Source organism: Dendropsophus ebraccatus, chromosome 1 (assembly GCF_027789765.1).
Source record: "Dendropsophus ebraccatus isolate aDenEbr1 chromosome 1, aDenEbr1.pat, whole genome shotgun sequence".
Taxonomy (NCBI): Eukaryota; Metazoa; Chordata; class Amphibia; order Anura; family Hylidae; genus Dendropsophus; species Dendropsophus ebraccatus.
In genome coordinates, this window is record NC_091454.1 from 2,840,161 (window position 1) to 2,858,754 (window position 18,594).

The following is an 18,594-nucleotide window of genomic DNA, read 5'->3' on the forward strand; positions in this document are numbered from 1 at the left end:
GTAATTATATATATATATAGTAATGGCTGCAGTATATAGATATCTCTGCTGTATACAGTAATTATATATATAGTAATGGCTGCAGTATATAGATATCTCTGCTGTATACAGTAATTATATATATATAGTAATGGCTGCAGTATATAGACATCTCTGCTGTATACAGTAATTATATATATATAGTAATGGCTGCAGTATATAGATATCTCTGCTGTATACAGTAATTATATATATAGTAATGGCTGCAGTATATAGATATCTCTGCTGTATACAGTAATTATGTATATAGTAATGGCTGCAGTATATAGATATCTCTGCTGTATACAGTAAATATATATATATATAGTAATGGCTGCAGTATATAGATATCTCTGCTGTATACAGTATATATATATATAGTAATGGCTGCAGTATATAGATATCTCTGCTGTATACAGTAAATATATATATATATATATATATATATATATATATATATATATATATATATAGTAATGGCTGCAGTATATAGATATCTCTGCTGTATACAGTAATTATGTATATAGTAATGGCTGCAGTATATAGATATCTCTGCTGTATACAGTAATTATGTATATAGTAATGGCTGCAGTATATAGATATCTCTGCTGTATACAGTAAATATATATATATATATATATATATATATATATATATATATATATATATATAGTAATGGCTGCAGTATATAGATATCTCTGCTGTATACAGTATATATATATATATATATAGTAATGGCTGCAGTATATAGATATCTCTGCTGTATACAGTAATTATATATATAGTAATGGCTGCAGTATATAGATATCTCTGCTGTATACAGTAAATATATATATATATATATATATAGTAATGGCTGCAGTATATAGATATCTCTGCTGTATACAGTATATATAGTAATGGCTGCAGTATATAGATATCTCTGCTGTATACAGTAAATATATATATATAGTAATGGCTGCAGTATATAGATATCTCTGCTGTATACAGTAAATATATATATATATAGTAATGGCTGCAGTATATAGATATCTCTGCTGTATACAGTAATTATATATATAGTAATGGCTGCAGTATATAGATATCTCTGCTGTATACAGTATATATAGTAATGGCTGCAGTATATAGATATCTTTTCTGTATACAGTATATATAGTAATGGCAGCAGTATATAGATATCTCTGCTGTATACAGTAAATATATTTATATAGTAATGGCTGCAGTATATAGATATCTCTGCTGTATACAGTAATTATATATATAGTAATGGCTGCAGTATATAGATATCTCTGCTGTATACAGTATATATAGTAATGGCTGCAGTATATAGATATCTCTGCTGTATACAGTATATATAGTAATGGCTGCAGTATATAGATATCTTTTCTGTATACAGTATATATAGTAATGGCAGCAGTATATAGATATCTCTGCTGTATACAGTAAATATATTTATATAGTAATGGCTGCAGTATATAGATATCTCTGCTGTATACAGTAAATATATTTATATAGTAATGGCTGCAGTATATAGATATCTCTGCTGTATACAGTAATTATATATATAGTAATGGCTGCAGAATATAGATATCTCTGCTGTATACAGTAATTATATATAGTAATGGCTGCAGTATATAGATATCTCTGCTGTATACAGTATATATAGTAATGGCTGCAGTATATAGATATCTCTGCTGTATACAGTATATATAGTAATGGCTGCAGTATATAGATATCTCTGCTGTATACAGTAAATATATATAGTAATGGCTGCAGTATATAGATATCTCTGCTGTATACAGTAAATATATATATAGTAATGGCTGCAGTATATAGATATCTCTGCTGTATACAGTATATATAGTAATGGCTGCAGTATATAGATATCTCTGCTGTATACAGTATATATAGTAATGGCTGCAGTATATAGATATCTCTGCTGTATACAGTAAATATATATAGTAATGGCTGCAGTATATAGATATCTCTGCTGTATACAGTAAATATATATATAGTAATGGCTGCAGTATATAGATATCTCTGCTTTTCTCTCCATCCAGTGTTGTTTGCTCCTGGGATAGCTGGATGACCAGTGCGGCCTCAGTATCACTGCCAGTATACAGCTCGAGTCTCGAGTGCAAAGATTTCTGGGGATTGTGGGTAAATCACTCATTAACCCTATCAGCACTTTGCTTCCTGAAATTTAAAGGGGAAATCAGACAAAACTCTGTTCCTTTCACATCAGCTGGTGTCAGAAAGTGCCAGAGATTAGTAATTTACTTCTATCAAAACTCTTCAGTCTTTCAGTACTTATCAGCTGCTGTATGTCCTGCAAGAAGTGGTGTATTCTCTCCAGTCTTCCAGTACTTATCAGCTGCTGCATGTCCTGCAAGAAGTGGTGTATTCTCTGCAGTCTGACACAGCGCTCTCTGCTGCCACCTCTGTCCATGTCAGGAACTGTCCAGAGCAGGAGAGGTTTTCTATGGGGATTTGCTGCTGCTCTGGACAGTTCCTGACATGGACAGAGGTGGCAGCAGAGAGCACTGTGTCAGACTGGAGAGAAAATACACCACTTCCTGCAGGACATACAGCAGCTGATAAGTACTGGAAGACTGGAGCGTTCTATATAGAAGTACATTACAGATCTATAGAACTTCCTGACACCCGGTTATGTGAAAGGAAAATATTTTGTCCGGAGCTCCTTTTAAAGGGAAATAAAGATGTGGTGGGGGGGGGAAGGGATTGGGGGGGAGCGGCCGCCCTGACCTGCGGGAAGAGGCTGTACGTGGCGTTGTCTATGATCAACGAATATAAGAACTCCCCATCAAACCACAAGTTCTCGCCCACCGGGGTGTTCACTTTAGTCATGGAGAAGAGGTGACCCGGGTCACAGCAATCATTCAGCTGCTTCCTGAAAGAGACAAGAAAGCAGAATAGTGAGTGCAGCTCTGGAGGATGAGACAGGATGTAAGAGCAGAATAGTGAGCGCAGCTCTGGAGGATGAGACAGGATGTAAGAGCAGAATAGTGAGCGCAGCTCTGGAGGATGAGACAGGATGTAACAGCAGAATAGTGAGTGCAGCTCTGAAGGATGAGACATGATGTAACAGCAGAATAGTGAGTGCAGCTCTGGGGGATGAGACCTGATGTAAGAGCAGAATAGTGAGTGCAGCTCTGGAGGATGAGACAGGATGTAAGAGCAGAATAGTGAGTGCAGCTCTGGAGGCTGAGACATGATGTAACAGCAGAATAGTGAGTGCAGCTCTGGAGGATGAGACAGGATGTAACAGCAGAATAGTGAGTGCAGCTCTGGAGGATGAGACATGAGTTAACAGCAGAATAGTAAGTGCAGCTCTGGAGGGTGAGAAATGATGTAACAGCAGAATAGTGAGTGCAGCTCTGGAGGATGAGACATGATGTAACAGCAGTATAGTAGCCAGCTCTGGAGGATGAGACATGATGTAAGAGCAGAATAGTGAGTGCAGCTCTGGAGGATGAGACATGATGTAACAGCAGAATAGTGAGTGCAGCTCTGGAGGATGAGACATGATGTAAGAGCAGAACAGTGAGTGCAGCTCTGGAGGATGAGACATGATGTAACAGCAGAATAGTGAGTGCAGCTCTGGAGCATGAGGCAGGATGTAACAGCAGAATAGTGAGTGCAGCTCTGGAGGATGAGACATGATGTAACAGCAGAATAGTGAGTGCAGCTCTGGAGCATGAGGCAGGATGTAACAGCAGAATAGTGAGTGCAGCTCTGGAGGATGAGGCAGGATGTAACAGCACAGGGAAACAAGGAGGGGCCTCTCTCGTCTGCTCTGGTGAACCATAGTAGAACCAGTAGTAAGCGTTATAATGATATAATAGTGAGCCGGCAGCTGTGTCCCCTGAAGAAGCTTGTGGTGAAACACGCCTGAGGTCACAGCCTGGAGCCTGGTTTTAATTACAACATAGGAGTGACTCAGTAGCGGTGATAGTGATTGTTAGTAGCACAGTATACAGTATACACATGCTGCAGTCAGCTCTCCCTCCGCTGTACAGTATACACCTGCTGCGGTAAGCTCTCCCTCCACTGTACAGTATACACCTGCTGCAGTCAGCTCTCCCTCCACTGTACAGTATACACCTGCTGCAGTCAGCTCTCCTCTGTACAGTATACACCTACTGCAGTCAGCTCTCCCTCCGCTGCACAGTATACATCTGCTGCGGTAAGCTCTCCCTCCGCTGCACAGTATACACCTGCTGCGGTAAGTTCTCCCTCTGCTGTACAGTATACACCTGCTGCAGTCAGCTCTCCCTCCGCTGCACAGTATACATCTGCTGCGGTAAGCTCTCCCTCTGCTGTACAGTATACACCTGCTGCAGTCAGCTCTCCCTCCACTGTACAGTATACACCTGCTGCAGTCAGCTCTCCCTCCACTGTACAGTATACACCTGCTGCGGTCAGCTCTCCTCTGTACAGTATACACCTACTGCAGTCAGCTCTCCCTCCGCTGCACAGTATACATCTGCTGCGGTAAGCTCTCCCTCTGCTGTACAGTATACACCTGCTGCAGTCAGCTCTCCCTCCGCTGCACAGTATACCCCTGCTGCGGTAAGCTCTCCCTCTGCTGTACAGTATACACCTGCTGCAGTCAGCTCTCCCTCCGCTGCACAGTATACCCCTGCTGCGGTAAGCTCTCCCTCCGCTGCACAGTATACACCTGCTGCGGTAAGCTCTCCCTCTGCTGTACAGTATACACCTGCTGCGGTCAGCTCTCCCTCCGCTGCACAGTATACACCTGCTGCGGTAAGCTCTCCCTCTGCTGTACAGTACACACCTGCTGCGGTAAGCTCTCCCTCCGCTGCACAGTATACACCTGCTGCAGTCAGCTCTCCCTCCACTGTACAGTATACACCTGCTGCGGTAAGCTCTCCCTCCGCTGTACAGTATACACCTGCTGCAGTCAGCTCTCCCTCCACTGTACAGTATACACCTGCTGCAGTCAGCTCTCCCTCCGCTGTACAGTATACACCTGCTGCAGTCAGCTCTCCCTCTGCTGTACAGTACACACCTGCTGCGGTAAGCTCTCCCTCTGCTGTACAGTATACACCTGCTGCGGTCAGCTCTCCCTCTGCTGTACAGTACACACCTGCTGCGGTAAGCTCTCCCTCTGCTGTACAGTATACACCTGCTGCAGTCAGCTCTCCCTCCGCTGTACAGTATACACCTACTGCAGTCAGCTCTCCCTCCGCTGCACAGTATACACCTGCTGCGGTAAGCTCTCCCTCTGCTGTACAGTATACACCTGCTGCAGTCAGTTCTCCCTCCGCTGCGCAGTATACACCTGCTGCGGTAAGCTCTCCCTCCGCTGTACAGTATACACCTGCTGCAGTCAGTTCTCCCTCCGCTGCGCAGTATACACCTGCTGCGGTAAGCTCTCCCTCTGCTGTACAGTATACACCTGCTGCGGTAAGCTCTCCCTCTGCTGTACAGTATACATCTGCTGCGGTAAGCTCTCCTCTGTACAGTATACACCTGCTGCAGTCAGCTCTCCCTCCACTGTACAGCATACACCTGCGGCGGTCAGCTCTCCCTCCACTGTACAGTAGGTCCTGTGACATCACTGTGTGTATCTGATGGGAAATGTAGGAGAGGGCTGCTGCTGATCATCTGGGGGAGATACATGTGTGCTGCTGCTGCTGATCATCTGGAGGAGATACATGTGTGCTGCTGCTGATCATCTGGGGGAGATACATGTGTGCTGCTGCTGCTGATCATCTGGGGGAGATACATGTGTGCTGCTGCTGCTGCTGATCATCTGGGGGAGATACATGTGTGCTGCTGCTGATCATCTGGGGGAGATACATGTGTGCTGCTGCTGATCATCTGGGGGAGATACATGTGTGCTGCTGCTGCTGATCATCTGGAGGAGATACATGTGTGCTGCTGCTGCTGATCATCTGGAGGAGATACATGTGTGCTGCTGCTGCTGATCATCTGGAGGAGATACATGTGTGCTGCTGCTGCTGATCATCTGGAGGAGATACATGTGTGCTGCTGCTGCTGATCATCTGGGGGAGATACATGTGTGCTGCTGCTGCTGATCATCTGGAGGAGATACATGTGTGCTGCTGCTGCTGCTGATCATCTGGAGGAGATACATGTGTGCTGCTGCTGCTGATCATCTGGGGGAGATACATGTGTGCTGCTGCTGCTGATCATCTGGGGGAGATACATGTGTGCTGCTGCTGATCATCTGGGGGAGATACATGTGTGCTGCTGCTGCTGCTGATCATCTGGAGGAGATACATGTGTGCTGCTGCTGCTGATCATCTGGAGGAGATACATGTGTGCTGCTGCTGCTGCTGATCATCTGGGGGAGATACATGTGTGCTGCTGCTGCTGATCATCTGGAGGAGATACATGTGTGCTGCTGCTGCTGCTGATCATCTGGAGGAGATACATGTGTGCTGCTGCTGCTGATCATCTGGAGGAGATACATGTGTGCTGCTGCTGCTGCTGATCATCTGGGGGAGATACATGTGTGCTGCTGCTGCTGATCATCTGGAGGAGATACATGTGTGCTGCTGCTGCTGCTGATCATCTGGAGGAGATACATGTGTGCTGCTGCTGCTGCTGATCATCTGGGGGAGATACATGTGGGCTGCTGCTGCTGCTGATCATCTGGAGGAGATACATGTGTGCTGCTGCTGATCATCTGGAGGAGATACATGTGTGCTGCTGCTGCTGATCATCTGGAGGAGATACATGTGTGCTGCTGCTGCTGCTGATCATCTGGGGGAGATACATGTGGGCTGCTGCTGCTGATCATCTGGGGGAGATACATGTGTGCTGCTGCTGCTGCTGATCATCTGGGGGAGATACATGTGTGCTGCTGCTGCTGCTGATCATCTGGGGGAGATACATGTGTGCTGCTGCTGCTGCTGATCATCTGGAGGAGATACATGTGTGCTGCTGCTGCTGCTGATCATCTGGGGGAGATACATGTGTGCTGCTGCTGCTGCTGATCATCTGGAGGAGATACATGTGTGCTGCTGCTGCTGCTGATCATCTGGAGGAGATACATGTGTGCTGCTGCTGATCATCTGGGGGAGATACATGTGTGCTGCTGCTGCTGATCATCTGGGGGAGATACATGTGTGCTGCTGCTGATCATCTGGGGGAGATACATGTGTGCTGCTGCTGATCATCTGGGGGAGATACATGTGTGCTGCTGCTGCTGCTGATCATCTGGAGGAGATACATGTGTGCTGCTGCTGCTGCTGCTGATCATCTGGAGGAGATACATGTGTGCTGCTGCTGCTGCTGATCATCTGGAGGAGATACATGTGTGCTGCTGCTGCTGCTGATCATCTGGAGGAGATACATGTGTGCTGCTGCTGATCATCTGGGGGAGATACATGTGTGCTGCTGCTGCTGATCATCTGGGGGAGATACATGTGTGCTGCTGCTGCTGATGATCATCTGGAGGAGATACATGTGGGCTGCTGCTGCTGATCATCTGGAGGAGATACATGTGTGCTGCTGCTGCTGATCATCTGGAGGAGATACATGTGTGCTGCTGCTGCTGATCATCTGGGGGAGATACATGTGTGCTGCTGCTGCTGCTGATCATCTGGGGGAGATACATGTGGGCTGCTGCTGCTGATCATCTGGGGGAGATACATGTGTGCTGCTGCTGCTGCTGATCATCTGGGGGAGATACATGTGTGCTGCTGCTGCTGCTGATCATCTGGGGGAGATACATGTGTGCTGCTGCTGCTGCTGATCATCTGGAGGAGATACATGTGTGCTGCTGCTGCTGCTGATCATCTGGAGGAGATACATGTGTGCTGCTGCTGCTGCTGATCATCTGGGGGAGATACATGTGTGCTGCTGCTGATCATCTGGGGGAGATACATGTGTGCTGCTGCTGATCATCTGGGGGAGATACATGTGTGCTGCTGCTGCTGCTGATCATCTGGAGGAGATACATGTGTGCTGCTGCTGCTGCTGATCATCTGGAGGAGATACATGTGTGCTGCTGCTGCTGATCATCTGGGGGAGATACATGTGTGCTGCTGCTGCTGCTGATCATCTGGGGGAGATACATGTGTGCTGCTGCTGCTGATGATCATCTGGAGGAGATACATGTGTGCTGCTGCTGCTGATCATCTGGAGGAGATACATGTGTGCTGCTGCTGATCATCTGGGGGAGATACATGTGTGCTGCTGCTGCTGATCATCTGGGGGAGATACATGTGTGCTGCTGATGATCATCTGGAGGAGATACATGTGTGCTGCTGCTGCTGATCATCTGGGGGAGATACATGTGTGCTGCTGCTGCTGATCATCTGGGGGAGATACATGTGTGCTGCTGCTGCTGATCATCTGGGGGAGATACATGTGTGCTGCTGCTGCTGATCATCTGGAGGAGATACATGTGTGCTGCTGCTGATCATCTGGAGGAGATACATGTGTGCTGCTGCTGCTGCTGATCATCTGGGGGAGATACATGTGTGCTGCTGCTGCTGATCATCTGGGGGAGATACATGTGTGCTGCTGCTGCTGATCATCTGGGGGAGATACATGTGTGCTGCTGCTGCTGATCATCTGGGGGAGATACATGTGTGCTGCTGCTGATCATCTGGGGGAGATACATGTGTGCTGCTGCTGATCATCTGGGGGAGATACATGTGTGCTGCTGCTGCTGATCATCTGGGGGAGATACATGTGTGCTGCTGCTGATCATCTGGGGGAGATACATGTGTGCTGCTGCTGCTGATCATCTGGAGGAGATACATGTGTGCTGCTGCTGCTGCTGATCATCTGGAGGAGATACATGTGTGCTGCTGCTGCTGCTGCTGATCATCTGGAGGAGATACATGTGTGCTGCTGCTGCTGCTGATCATCTGGGGGAGATACATGTGTGCTGCTGCTGATCATCTGGGGGAGATACATGTGTGCTGCTGCTGCTGCTGATCATCTGGGGGAGATACATGTGTGCTGCTGCTGATCATCTGGAGGAGATACATGTGTGCTGCTGCTGCTGCTGATCATCTGGAGGAGATACATGTGTGCTGCTGCTGCTGATCATCTGGAGGAGATACATGTGTGCTGCTGCTGCTGATCATCTGGAGGAGATACATGTGTGCTGCTGCTGCTGCTGATCATCTGGAGGAGATACATGTGTGCTGCTGCTGCTGATCATCTGGGGGAGATACATGTGTGCTGCTGCTGCTGATCATCTGGAGGAGATACATGTGTGCTGCTGCTGCTGCTGATCATCTGGAGGAGATACATGTGTGCTGCTGCTGCTGCTGCTGATCATCTGGAGGAGATACATGTGTGCTGCTGCTGCTGCTGATCATTCTGGGGGAGATACATGTGTGCTGCTGCTGATCATCTGGGGGAGATACATGTGTGCTGCTGCTGCTGCTGATCATCTGGGGGAGATTACATGTGTGCTGCTGCTGATCATCTGGAGGAGATACATGTGTGCTGCTGCTGCCTGATCATCTGGAGGAGATACATGTGTGCTGCTGCTGCTGATCATCTGGAGGAGATACATGTGTGCTGCTGCTGCTGCTGATCATCTGGGAGGAGATACATGTTGTGCTGCTGCTGCTGATCATCTGGAGGAGATACATGTGTGCTGCTGCTGCTGCTGATCATCTGGAGGAGATACATGTGTGTGCTGCTGCTGATCATCTGGGGGAGATACATGTGTGCTGCTTGCTGATCATCTGGAGGAGATACATGTGTGCTGCTGCTGCTGATCATCTGGAGGAGATACATGTGCTGCTGCTGCTGATCATCTGGAGGGAGATTACATGTGTGCTGCTGCTGCTGATCATCTGAGGGAGATACATGTGTGCTGCTGCTGCTGCTGAATCATCTGGAGGAGATACATGTGTGCTGCTGCTGCTGCTGATCATCTGGGGGGAGATACATGTGTGCTGCTGCTGCTGCTGATCATCTGGGGGAGATACATGTGTGCTGCTGCTGCTGATCATCTGGAGGAGATACATGTGTGCTGCTGCTGATCATCTGGGGGAGATAATGTGTGCTGCTGCTGATCATCTGGAGGAGATACATGTGTGCTGCTGCTGCTGCTGATCAACCTGGGGGAGATACATGTGTGTGCTGCTGCTGTGATCATCTGGAGGAGATACATGTGTGCTGCTGCTGCTGCTGATCATCTGGGGGAGATACATGTGTGCTGCTGCTGATGATCATCTGGGGGAGATACATGTGTGCTGCTGCTGATCATCTGGAGGAGATACAAGTGTGCTGCTGCTGCTGCTGATCATCTGGAGGAGATACATGTGTGCTGCTGCTGCTGATCATCTGGGGGAGAGATACATGTGTGCTGCTGCTGATCATCTGGAGGAGATTACATGTGTGCTGCTGCTTGCTGATCATCTGGAGGAGATTACATGTGTGCTGCTGCTGCTGATCATCTGGAGGAGATACATGTGCTGCTGCTGCTACTGCTGATCATCTGGGGGAGATACATGTGTGCTGCTGCTGCTGCTCATCCTGGAGGAGATACATGTGCTGCTGCTGCTGCTGCTGCTGATCATCTGGGGGAGATGACAATGTGTGCTGCTGCTGTGCTGATCATCTGGAGGAGAGAACATGTGTGCTGCTGCTCGCTGATCATCTGGGGGAGATACATGTGTGCTGCTGCTGCTGATCATCTGGAGGAGATACATGTGTGCTGCTGCTGCTGCTGATCATCTGGGGGAGATACAATGTGTGATGCTGCTGATGATCATCTGGAGGAAAGATACAGTGTGCTTGCTGCTGCTGCTGATCATCTGGGGGAGATACATGTGTGCGCTCGGCTGATCATCTGGAGGAGATACATGTGTGCTGCTGCTGATCATCTGGGGAGATTACATGTGTGCTGCTGCTGCTGATCATCTGGAGGGAGATACATGTGTGCTGCTGCTGCTGATCATCTGGAGGAGATACATGTGTGCTGCTGCTGCTGCTGATCATCTGGGGGGAGATACATGTGTGCTGCTGCTGCTGATCATCTGGAGGAGATACATGTGTGCTGCTGCTGCTGATCATCTGGGGGAGATACATGTGTGCTGCTGCTGCTGATCATCTGGAGGAGATACATGTGTGCTGCTGCTGATCATCTGGGGGAGATACATGTGTGCTGCTGCTGATCATCTGGAGGAGATACATGTGTGCTGCTGCTGATCATCTGGGGGAGATACATGTGTGCTGCTGCTGCTGATCATCTGGGGGAGATACATGTGTGCTGCTGCTGCTGATCATCTGGGGGAGATACATGTGTGCTGCTGCTGATCATCTGGAGGGAGATACATGTGTGCTGCTGCTGCTGCTGCTGATCATCTGGGGAGATACATGTGTGCTGCTGCTGCTGATCATCTGGAGGAGATACATGTGTGCTGCTGCTGCTGCTGATCATCTGGGGGAGATACATGTGTGCTGCTGCTGATGATCATCTGGGGAGATACATGTGTGCTGCTGCTGCTGATCATCTGGGGGAGATACATGTGTGCTGCTGCTGATCATCTGGGGGAGATACATGTGTGCTTGCTGCTGTGCTGATCATCTGGGGAGATACATGTGTGCTGCTGCTGCTGATCATCTGGGGGAGATACATGTGTGCTGCTGCTGCTGCTGATCATCTGGGGGAGATACATGTGTGCTGCTGCTGCTGCTGATCATCTGGAGGAGATACATGTGTGCTGCTGCTGCTGCTGATCATCTGGAGGAGATACATGTGTGCTGCTGCTGCTGATCATCTGGGGGAGATACATGTGTGCTGCTGCTGATCATCTGGGGGAGATACATGTGTGCTGCTGCTGCTGATCATCTGGGGGAGATACATGTGTGCTGCTGCTGATCATCTGGGGGAGATACATGTGTGCTGCTGCTGATCATCTGGGGGAGATACATGTGTGCTGCTGCTGCTGCTGATCATCTGGAGGAGATACATGTGTGCTGCTGCTGCTGATCATCTGGAGGAGATACATGTGTTCTGCTGCTGATCATCTGGAGGAGATACATGTGTGCTGCTGCTGCTGCTGATCATCTGGGGAGATACATGTGTGCTGCTGCTGCTGATCATCTGGAGGAGATACATGTGTTCTGCTGCTGATCATCTGGAGGAGATACATGTGTGCTGCTGCTGCTGCTGATCATCTGGAGGAGATACATGTGTGCTGCTGCTGCTGATCATCTGGGGGAGATACATGTGTGCTGCTGCTGCTGATCATCTGGAGGAGATACATGTGTGCTGCTGCTGCTGATCATCTGGAGGAGATACATGTGTTCTGCTGCTGATCATCTGGAGGAGATACATGTGTGCTGCTGCTGCTGCTGATCATCTGGAGGAGATACATGTGTGCTGCTGCTGCTGATCATCTGGAGGAGATACATGTGTTCTGCTGCTGATCATCTGGAGGAGATACATGTGTGCTGCTGCTGCTGCTGATCATCTGGAGGAGATACATGTGTGCTGCTGCTGCTGATCATCTGGAGGAGATACATGTGTGCTGCTGCTGCTGCTGATCATCTGGAGGAGATACATGTGTGCTGCTGCTGCTGATCATCTGGGGGAGATACATGTGTGCTGCTGCTGCTGCTGATCATCTGGGGGAGATACATGTGTGCTGCTGCTGATCATCTGGAGGAGATACATGTGTGCTGCTGCTGCTGATCATCTGGAGGAGATACATGTGTGCTGCTGCTGATCATCTGGAGGAGATACATGTGTTCTGCTGCTGATCATCTGGAGGAGATACATGTGTTCTGCTGCTGATCATCTGGAGGAGATACATGTGTGCTGCTGCTGCTCATCTGGGGAGATACATGTGTGCTGCTGCTGCTGATCATCTGGAGGAGATACATGTGTGCTGCTGCTGATCATCTGGAGGAGATACATGTGTGCTGCTGCTGCTGATCATCTGGGGGAGATACATGTGTGCTGCTGCTGATCATCTGGGGGAGATACATGTGTGCTGCTGCTGATCATCTGGAGGAGATACATGTGTGCTGCTGCTGATTATCTGGAGGAGATACATGTGTGCTGCTGCTGCTGATCATCTGGAGGAGATACATGTGTGCTGCTGCTGATCATCTGGAGGAGATACATGTGTTCTGCTGCTGATCATCTGGGGGAGATACATGTGTGCTGCTGCTGCTGATCATCTGGAGGAGATACATGTGTGCTGCTGCTGCTGATCATCTGGAGGAGATACATGTGTGCTGCTGCTGCTGATCATCTGGAGGAGATACATGTGTGCTGCTGCTGCTGATCATCTGGAGGAGATACATGTGTGCTGCTGCTGCTGATCATCTGGGGGAGATACATGTGTGCTGCTGCTGCTGATCATCTGGAGGAGATACATGTGTGCTGTTGCTGCTGATCATCTGGGGGAGATACATGTGTGCTGCTGCTGCTGATCATCTGGAGGAGATACATGTGTGCTGCTGCTGCTGATCATCTGGAGGAGATACATGTGTGCTGCTGCTGCTGCTGCTGATCATCTGGAGGAGATACATGTGTGCTGCTGCTGCTGATCATCTGAAGGAGATACATGTGTGCTGCTGCTGCTGATCTGGAGGAGATACATGTGTGCTGCTGCTGCTGATCATCTGGGGAGATACATGTGTGCTGCTGCTGCTGATCATCTGGGAGAGATACATGTGTGCTGCTGCTGATTATCTGGGGAGATACATGTGTGCTGCTGCTGATCATCTGGAGGAGATACATGTGTGCTGCTGCTGCTGCTGATCATCTGGGGGAGATACATGTGCTGCTGCTGCTGATCATCTGGGGGAGATACATGTGTGCTGCTGCTGCTGCTGATCATCTGGGGGAGATACATGTGTGCTGCTGCTGCTGCTGATCATCTGGGGGAGATACATGTGTGCTGCTGCTGCTGATCATCTGAAGGAGATACATGTGTGCTGCTGCTGATCATCTGGGGGAGATACATGTGTGCTGCTGCTGATCATCTGGGGGAGATACATGTGTGCTGCTGCTGATCATCTGGGGGAGATACATGTGTGCTGCTGCTGCTGATCATCTGGAGGAGATACATGTGTGCTGCTGCTGCTGCTGATCATCTGGAGGAGATACATGTGTGCTGCTGCTGCTGATCATCTGGAGGAGATACATGTGTGCTGCTGCTGCTGATCATCTGGGGGAGATACATGTGTGCTGCTGCTGCTGCTGATCATCTGGGGGAGATACATGTGTGCTGCTGCTGATCATCTGGGGGAGATACATGTGCTGCTGCTGCTGATCATCTGGGGGAGATACATGTGTGCTGCTGCTGCTGATCATCTGGAGGAGATACATGTGTGCTGCTGCTGCTGATCATCTGGAGGAGATACATGTGTGCTGCTGCTGCTGATCATCTGGAGGAGATACATGTGTGCTGCTGCTGCTGATCATCTGGAGGAGATACATGTGTGCTGCTGCTGCTGATCATCTGGGGGAGATACATGTGTGTGCTGCTGCTGCTGATCATCTGGAGGAGATACATGTGTGCTGCTGCTGCTGATCATCTGGGGAGATACATGTGTGCTGCTGCTGCTGATCATCTGGGGAGATACATGTGTGCTGCTGCTGATCATCTGGGGGAGATACATGTGTGCTGCTGCTGCTGCTGATCATCTGGGAGGAGATACATGTGTGCTGCTGCTGCTGATCATCTGGAGGAGATTACATGTGTGCTGCTGCTGCTGCTGATCATCTGGGGGAGATACATGTGTGCTGCTGCTGCTGATCATCTGGGGGAGATACATGTGTGCTGCTGCTGATCATCTGGAGGAGATACATGTGTGCTGCTGCTGCTGCTGATCATCTGGAGGAGATACATGTGTGCTGCTGCTGCTGCTGATCATCTGGGGGAGATACATGTGGGCTGCTGCTGCTGCTGATCATCTGGAGGAGATACATGTGTGCTGCTGCTGATCATCTGGAGGAGATACATGTGTGCTGCTGCTGCTGATCATCTGGAGGAGATACATGTGTGCTGCTGCTGCTGATCATCTGGAGGAGATACATGTGTGCTGCTGCTGCTGCTGATCATCTGGGGGAGATACATGTGTGCTGCTGCTGCTGCTGATCATCTGGGGGAGATACATGTGTGCTGCTGCTGCTGCTGATCATCTGGGGGAGATACATGTGTGCTGCTGCTGATCATCTGGAGGAGATACATGTGTGCTGCTGCTGATCATCTGGGGGAGATACATGTGTGCTGCTGCTGCTGCTGATCATCTGGAGGAGATACATGTGTGCTGCTGCTGCTGCTGATCATCTGGAGGAGATACATGTGTGCTGCTGCTGCTGCTGATCATCTGGAGGAGATACATGTGTGCTGCTGCTGATCATCTGGGGGAGATACATGTGTGCTGCTGCTGCTGATCATCTGGGGGAGATACATGTGTGCTGCTGCTGATCATCTGGGGGAGATACATGTGTGCTGCTGCTGATCATCTGGGGGAGATACATGTGTGCTGCTGCTGCTGCTGATCATCTGGAGGAGATACATGTGTGCTGCTGCTGCTGCTGATCATCTGGAGGAGATACATGTGTGCTGCTGCTGCTGATCATCTGGGGGAGATACATGTGTGCTGCTGCTGCTGATCATCTGGGGGAGATACATGTGTGCTGCTGCTGCTGATGATCATCTGGAGGAGATACATGTGTGCTGCTGCTGCTGATCATCTGGAGGAGATACATGTGTGCTGCTGCTGCTGATCATCTGGAGGAGATACATGTGTGCTGCTGCTGCTGCTGATCATCTGGGGGAGATACATGTGGGCTGCTGCTGCTGATCATCTGGGGGAGATACATGTGTGCTGCTGCTGCTGCTGATCATCTGGGGGAGATACATGTGTGCTGCTGCTGCTGCTGATCATCTGGGGGGAGATACATGTGTGCTGCTGCTGCTGATCATCTGGGGGAGATACATGTGTGCTGCTGCTGCTGCTGATCATCTGGAGGAGATACATGTGTGCTGCTGCTGCTGCTGATCATCTGGAGGAGATACATGTGTGCTGCTGCTGCTGCTGATCATCTGGGGAGATACATGTGTGCTGCTGCTGATCATCTGGGGGAGATACATGTGTGCTGCTGCTGCTGCTGATCATCTGGAGGAGATACATGTGTGCTGCTGCTGCTGCTGATCATCTGGGAGGAGATACATGTGTGCTGCTGCTGATCATCTGGGGGAGATACATGTGTGCTGCTGCTGCTGCTGATCATCTGGAGGAGATACATGTGTGCTGCTGCTGCTGCTGATCATCTGGAGGAGATACATGTGTGTGCTGCTGCTGATCATCTGGGGGAGATACATGTGTGCTGCTGCTGCTGCTGATCATCTGGGGGAGATACATGTGTGCTGCTGCTGCTGATGATCATCTGGAGGAGATACATGTGTGCTGCTGCTGCTGATCATCTGGAGGAGATACATGTGTGCTGCTGCTGATCATCTGGGGGAGATACATGTGTGCTGCTGCTGCTGATCATCTGGGGGAGATACATGTGTGCTGCTGCTGATCATCTGGGGGAGATACATGTGTGCTGCTGCTGCTGCTGATCATCTGGGGGAGATACATGTGTGCTGCTGCTGCTGATCATCTGGGGGAGATACATGTGTGCTGCTGCTGCTGCTGATCATCTGGAGGAGATACATGTGTGCTGCTGCTGCTGCTGATCATCTGGAGGAGATACATGTGTGCTGCTGCTGCTGCTGATCATCTGGGGGAGATACATGTGTGCTGCTGCTGATCATCTGGGGGAGATACATGTGTGCTGCTGCTGCTGCTGATCATCTGGAGGAGATACATGTGTGCTGCTGCTGCTGCTGATCATCTGGAGGAGATACATGTGTGCTGCTGCTGATCATCTGGGGGAGATACATGTGTGCTGCTGCTGCTGCTGATCATCTGGAGGAGATACATGTGTGCTGCTGCTGCTGCTGATCATCTGGAGGAGATACATGTGTGCTGCTGCTGCTGATCATCTGGGGGAGATACATGTGTGCTGCTGCTGCTGCTGATCATCTGGGGGAGATACATGTGTGCTGCTGCTGCTGATGATCATCTGGAGGAGATACATGTGTGCTGCTGCTGCTGATCATCTGGAGGAGATACATGTGTGCTGCTGCTGATCATCTGGGGGAGATACATGTGTGCTGCTGCTGCTGATCATCTGGGGGAGATACATATGTGCTGCTGCTGATCATCTGGAGGAGATACATGTGTGCTGCTGCTGCTGATCATCTGGGGGAGATACATGTGTGCTGCTGCTGCTGATCATCTGGGGGAGATACATGTGTGCTGCTGCTGATGATCATCTGGAGGAGATACATGTGTGCTGCTGCTGATCATCTGGAGGAGATACATGTGTGCTGCTGCTGCTGCTGATCATCTGGGGGAGATACATGTGTGCTGCTGCTGATGATCATCTGGAGGAGATACATGTGTGCTGCTGCTGCTGATCATCTGGAGGAGATACATGTGTGCTGCTGCTGCTGATCATCTGGAGGAGATACATGTGTGCTGCTGCTGCTGATCATCTGGGGGAGATACATGTGTGCTGCTGCTGCTGATCATCTGGGGGAGATACATGTGTGCTGCTGCTGCTGATCATCTGGGGGAGATACATGTGTGCTGCTGCTGCTGATCATCTGGGGGAGATACATGTGTGCTGCTGCTGCTGATCATCTGGGGGAGATACATGTGTGCTGCTGCTGATCATCTGGGGGAGATACATGTGTGCTGCTGCTGATCATCTGGGGGAGATACATGTGTGCTGCTGCTGCTGATCATCTGGGGGAGATACATGTGTGCTGCTGCTGATCATCTGGGGGAGATACATGTGTGCTGCTGCTGCTGCTGATCATCTGGGGGAGATACATGTGTGCTGCTGCTGCTGCTGATCATCTGGGGGAGATACATGTGTGCTGCTGCTGCTGCTGATCACCTGGGGGAGATACATGTGTGCTGCTGCTGCTGCTGATCATCTGGAGGAGATACATGTGTGCTGCTGCTGCTGCTGATCATCTGGGGGAGATACATGTGTGCTGCTGCTGCTGATCATCTGGAGGAGATACATGTGTGCTGCTGCTGCTGCTGATCATCTGGAGGAGATACATGTGTGCTGCTGCTGCTGATCATCTGGGGGAGATACATGTGTGCTGCTGCTGCTGATCATCTGGAGGAGATACATGTGTGCTGCTGCTGCTGCTGATCATCTGGAGGAGATACATGTGTGCTGCTGCTGCTGCTGATCATCTGGGGGAGATACATGTGTGCTGCTGCTGATCATCTGGGGGAGATACATGTGTGCTGCTGCTGCTGCTGATCATCTGGGGGAGATACATGTGTGCTGCTGCTGATCATCTGGAGGAGATACATGTGTGCTGCTGCTGCTGCTGATCATCTGGAGGAGATACATGTGTGCTGCTGCTGCTGATCATCTGGAGGAGATACATGTGTGCTGCTGCTGCTGATCATCTGGAGGAGATACATGTGTGCTGCTGCTGCTGATCATCTGGAGGAGATACATGTGTGCTGCTGCTGCTGATC

At 49.6% G+C, this 18,594-nt stretch overlaps 1 protein-coding gene across 2 annotated transcripts in view; it reads right to left on the minus strand.

The window, feature by feature from the left end:
* ST8SIA1 (ST8 alpha-N-acetyl-neuraminide alpha-2,8-sialyltransferase 1) overlaps positions 1 to 18,594 on the minus strand; it is a 68,605-nt gene that overhangs the window by 21,390 nt on the left and 28,621 nt on the right. Inside the window, exon 2 of one of the 2 annotated variants that reach the window (XM_069951380.1) lies at positions 2,866 to 2,929. In XM_069951380.1, coding sequence (XP_069807481.1) covers positions 2,866 to 2,929 — 64 coding nt within the window. Of the gene's footprint in view, positions 1 to 2,784; positions 2,930 to 18,594 lie in introns of both variants that reach the window. The other variant, XM_069951372.1, reaches the window with a different exon arrangement.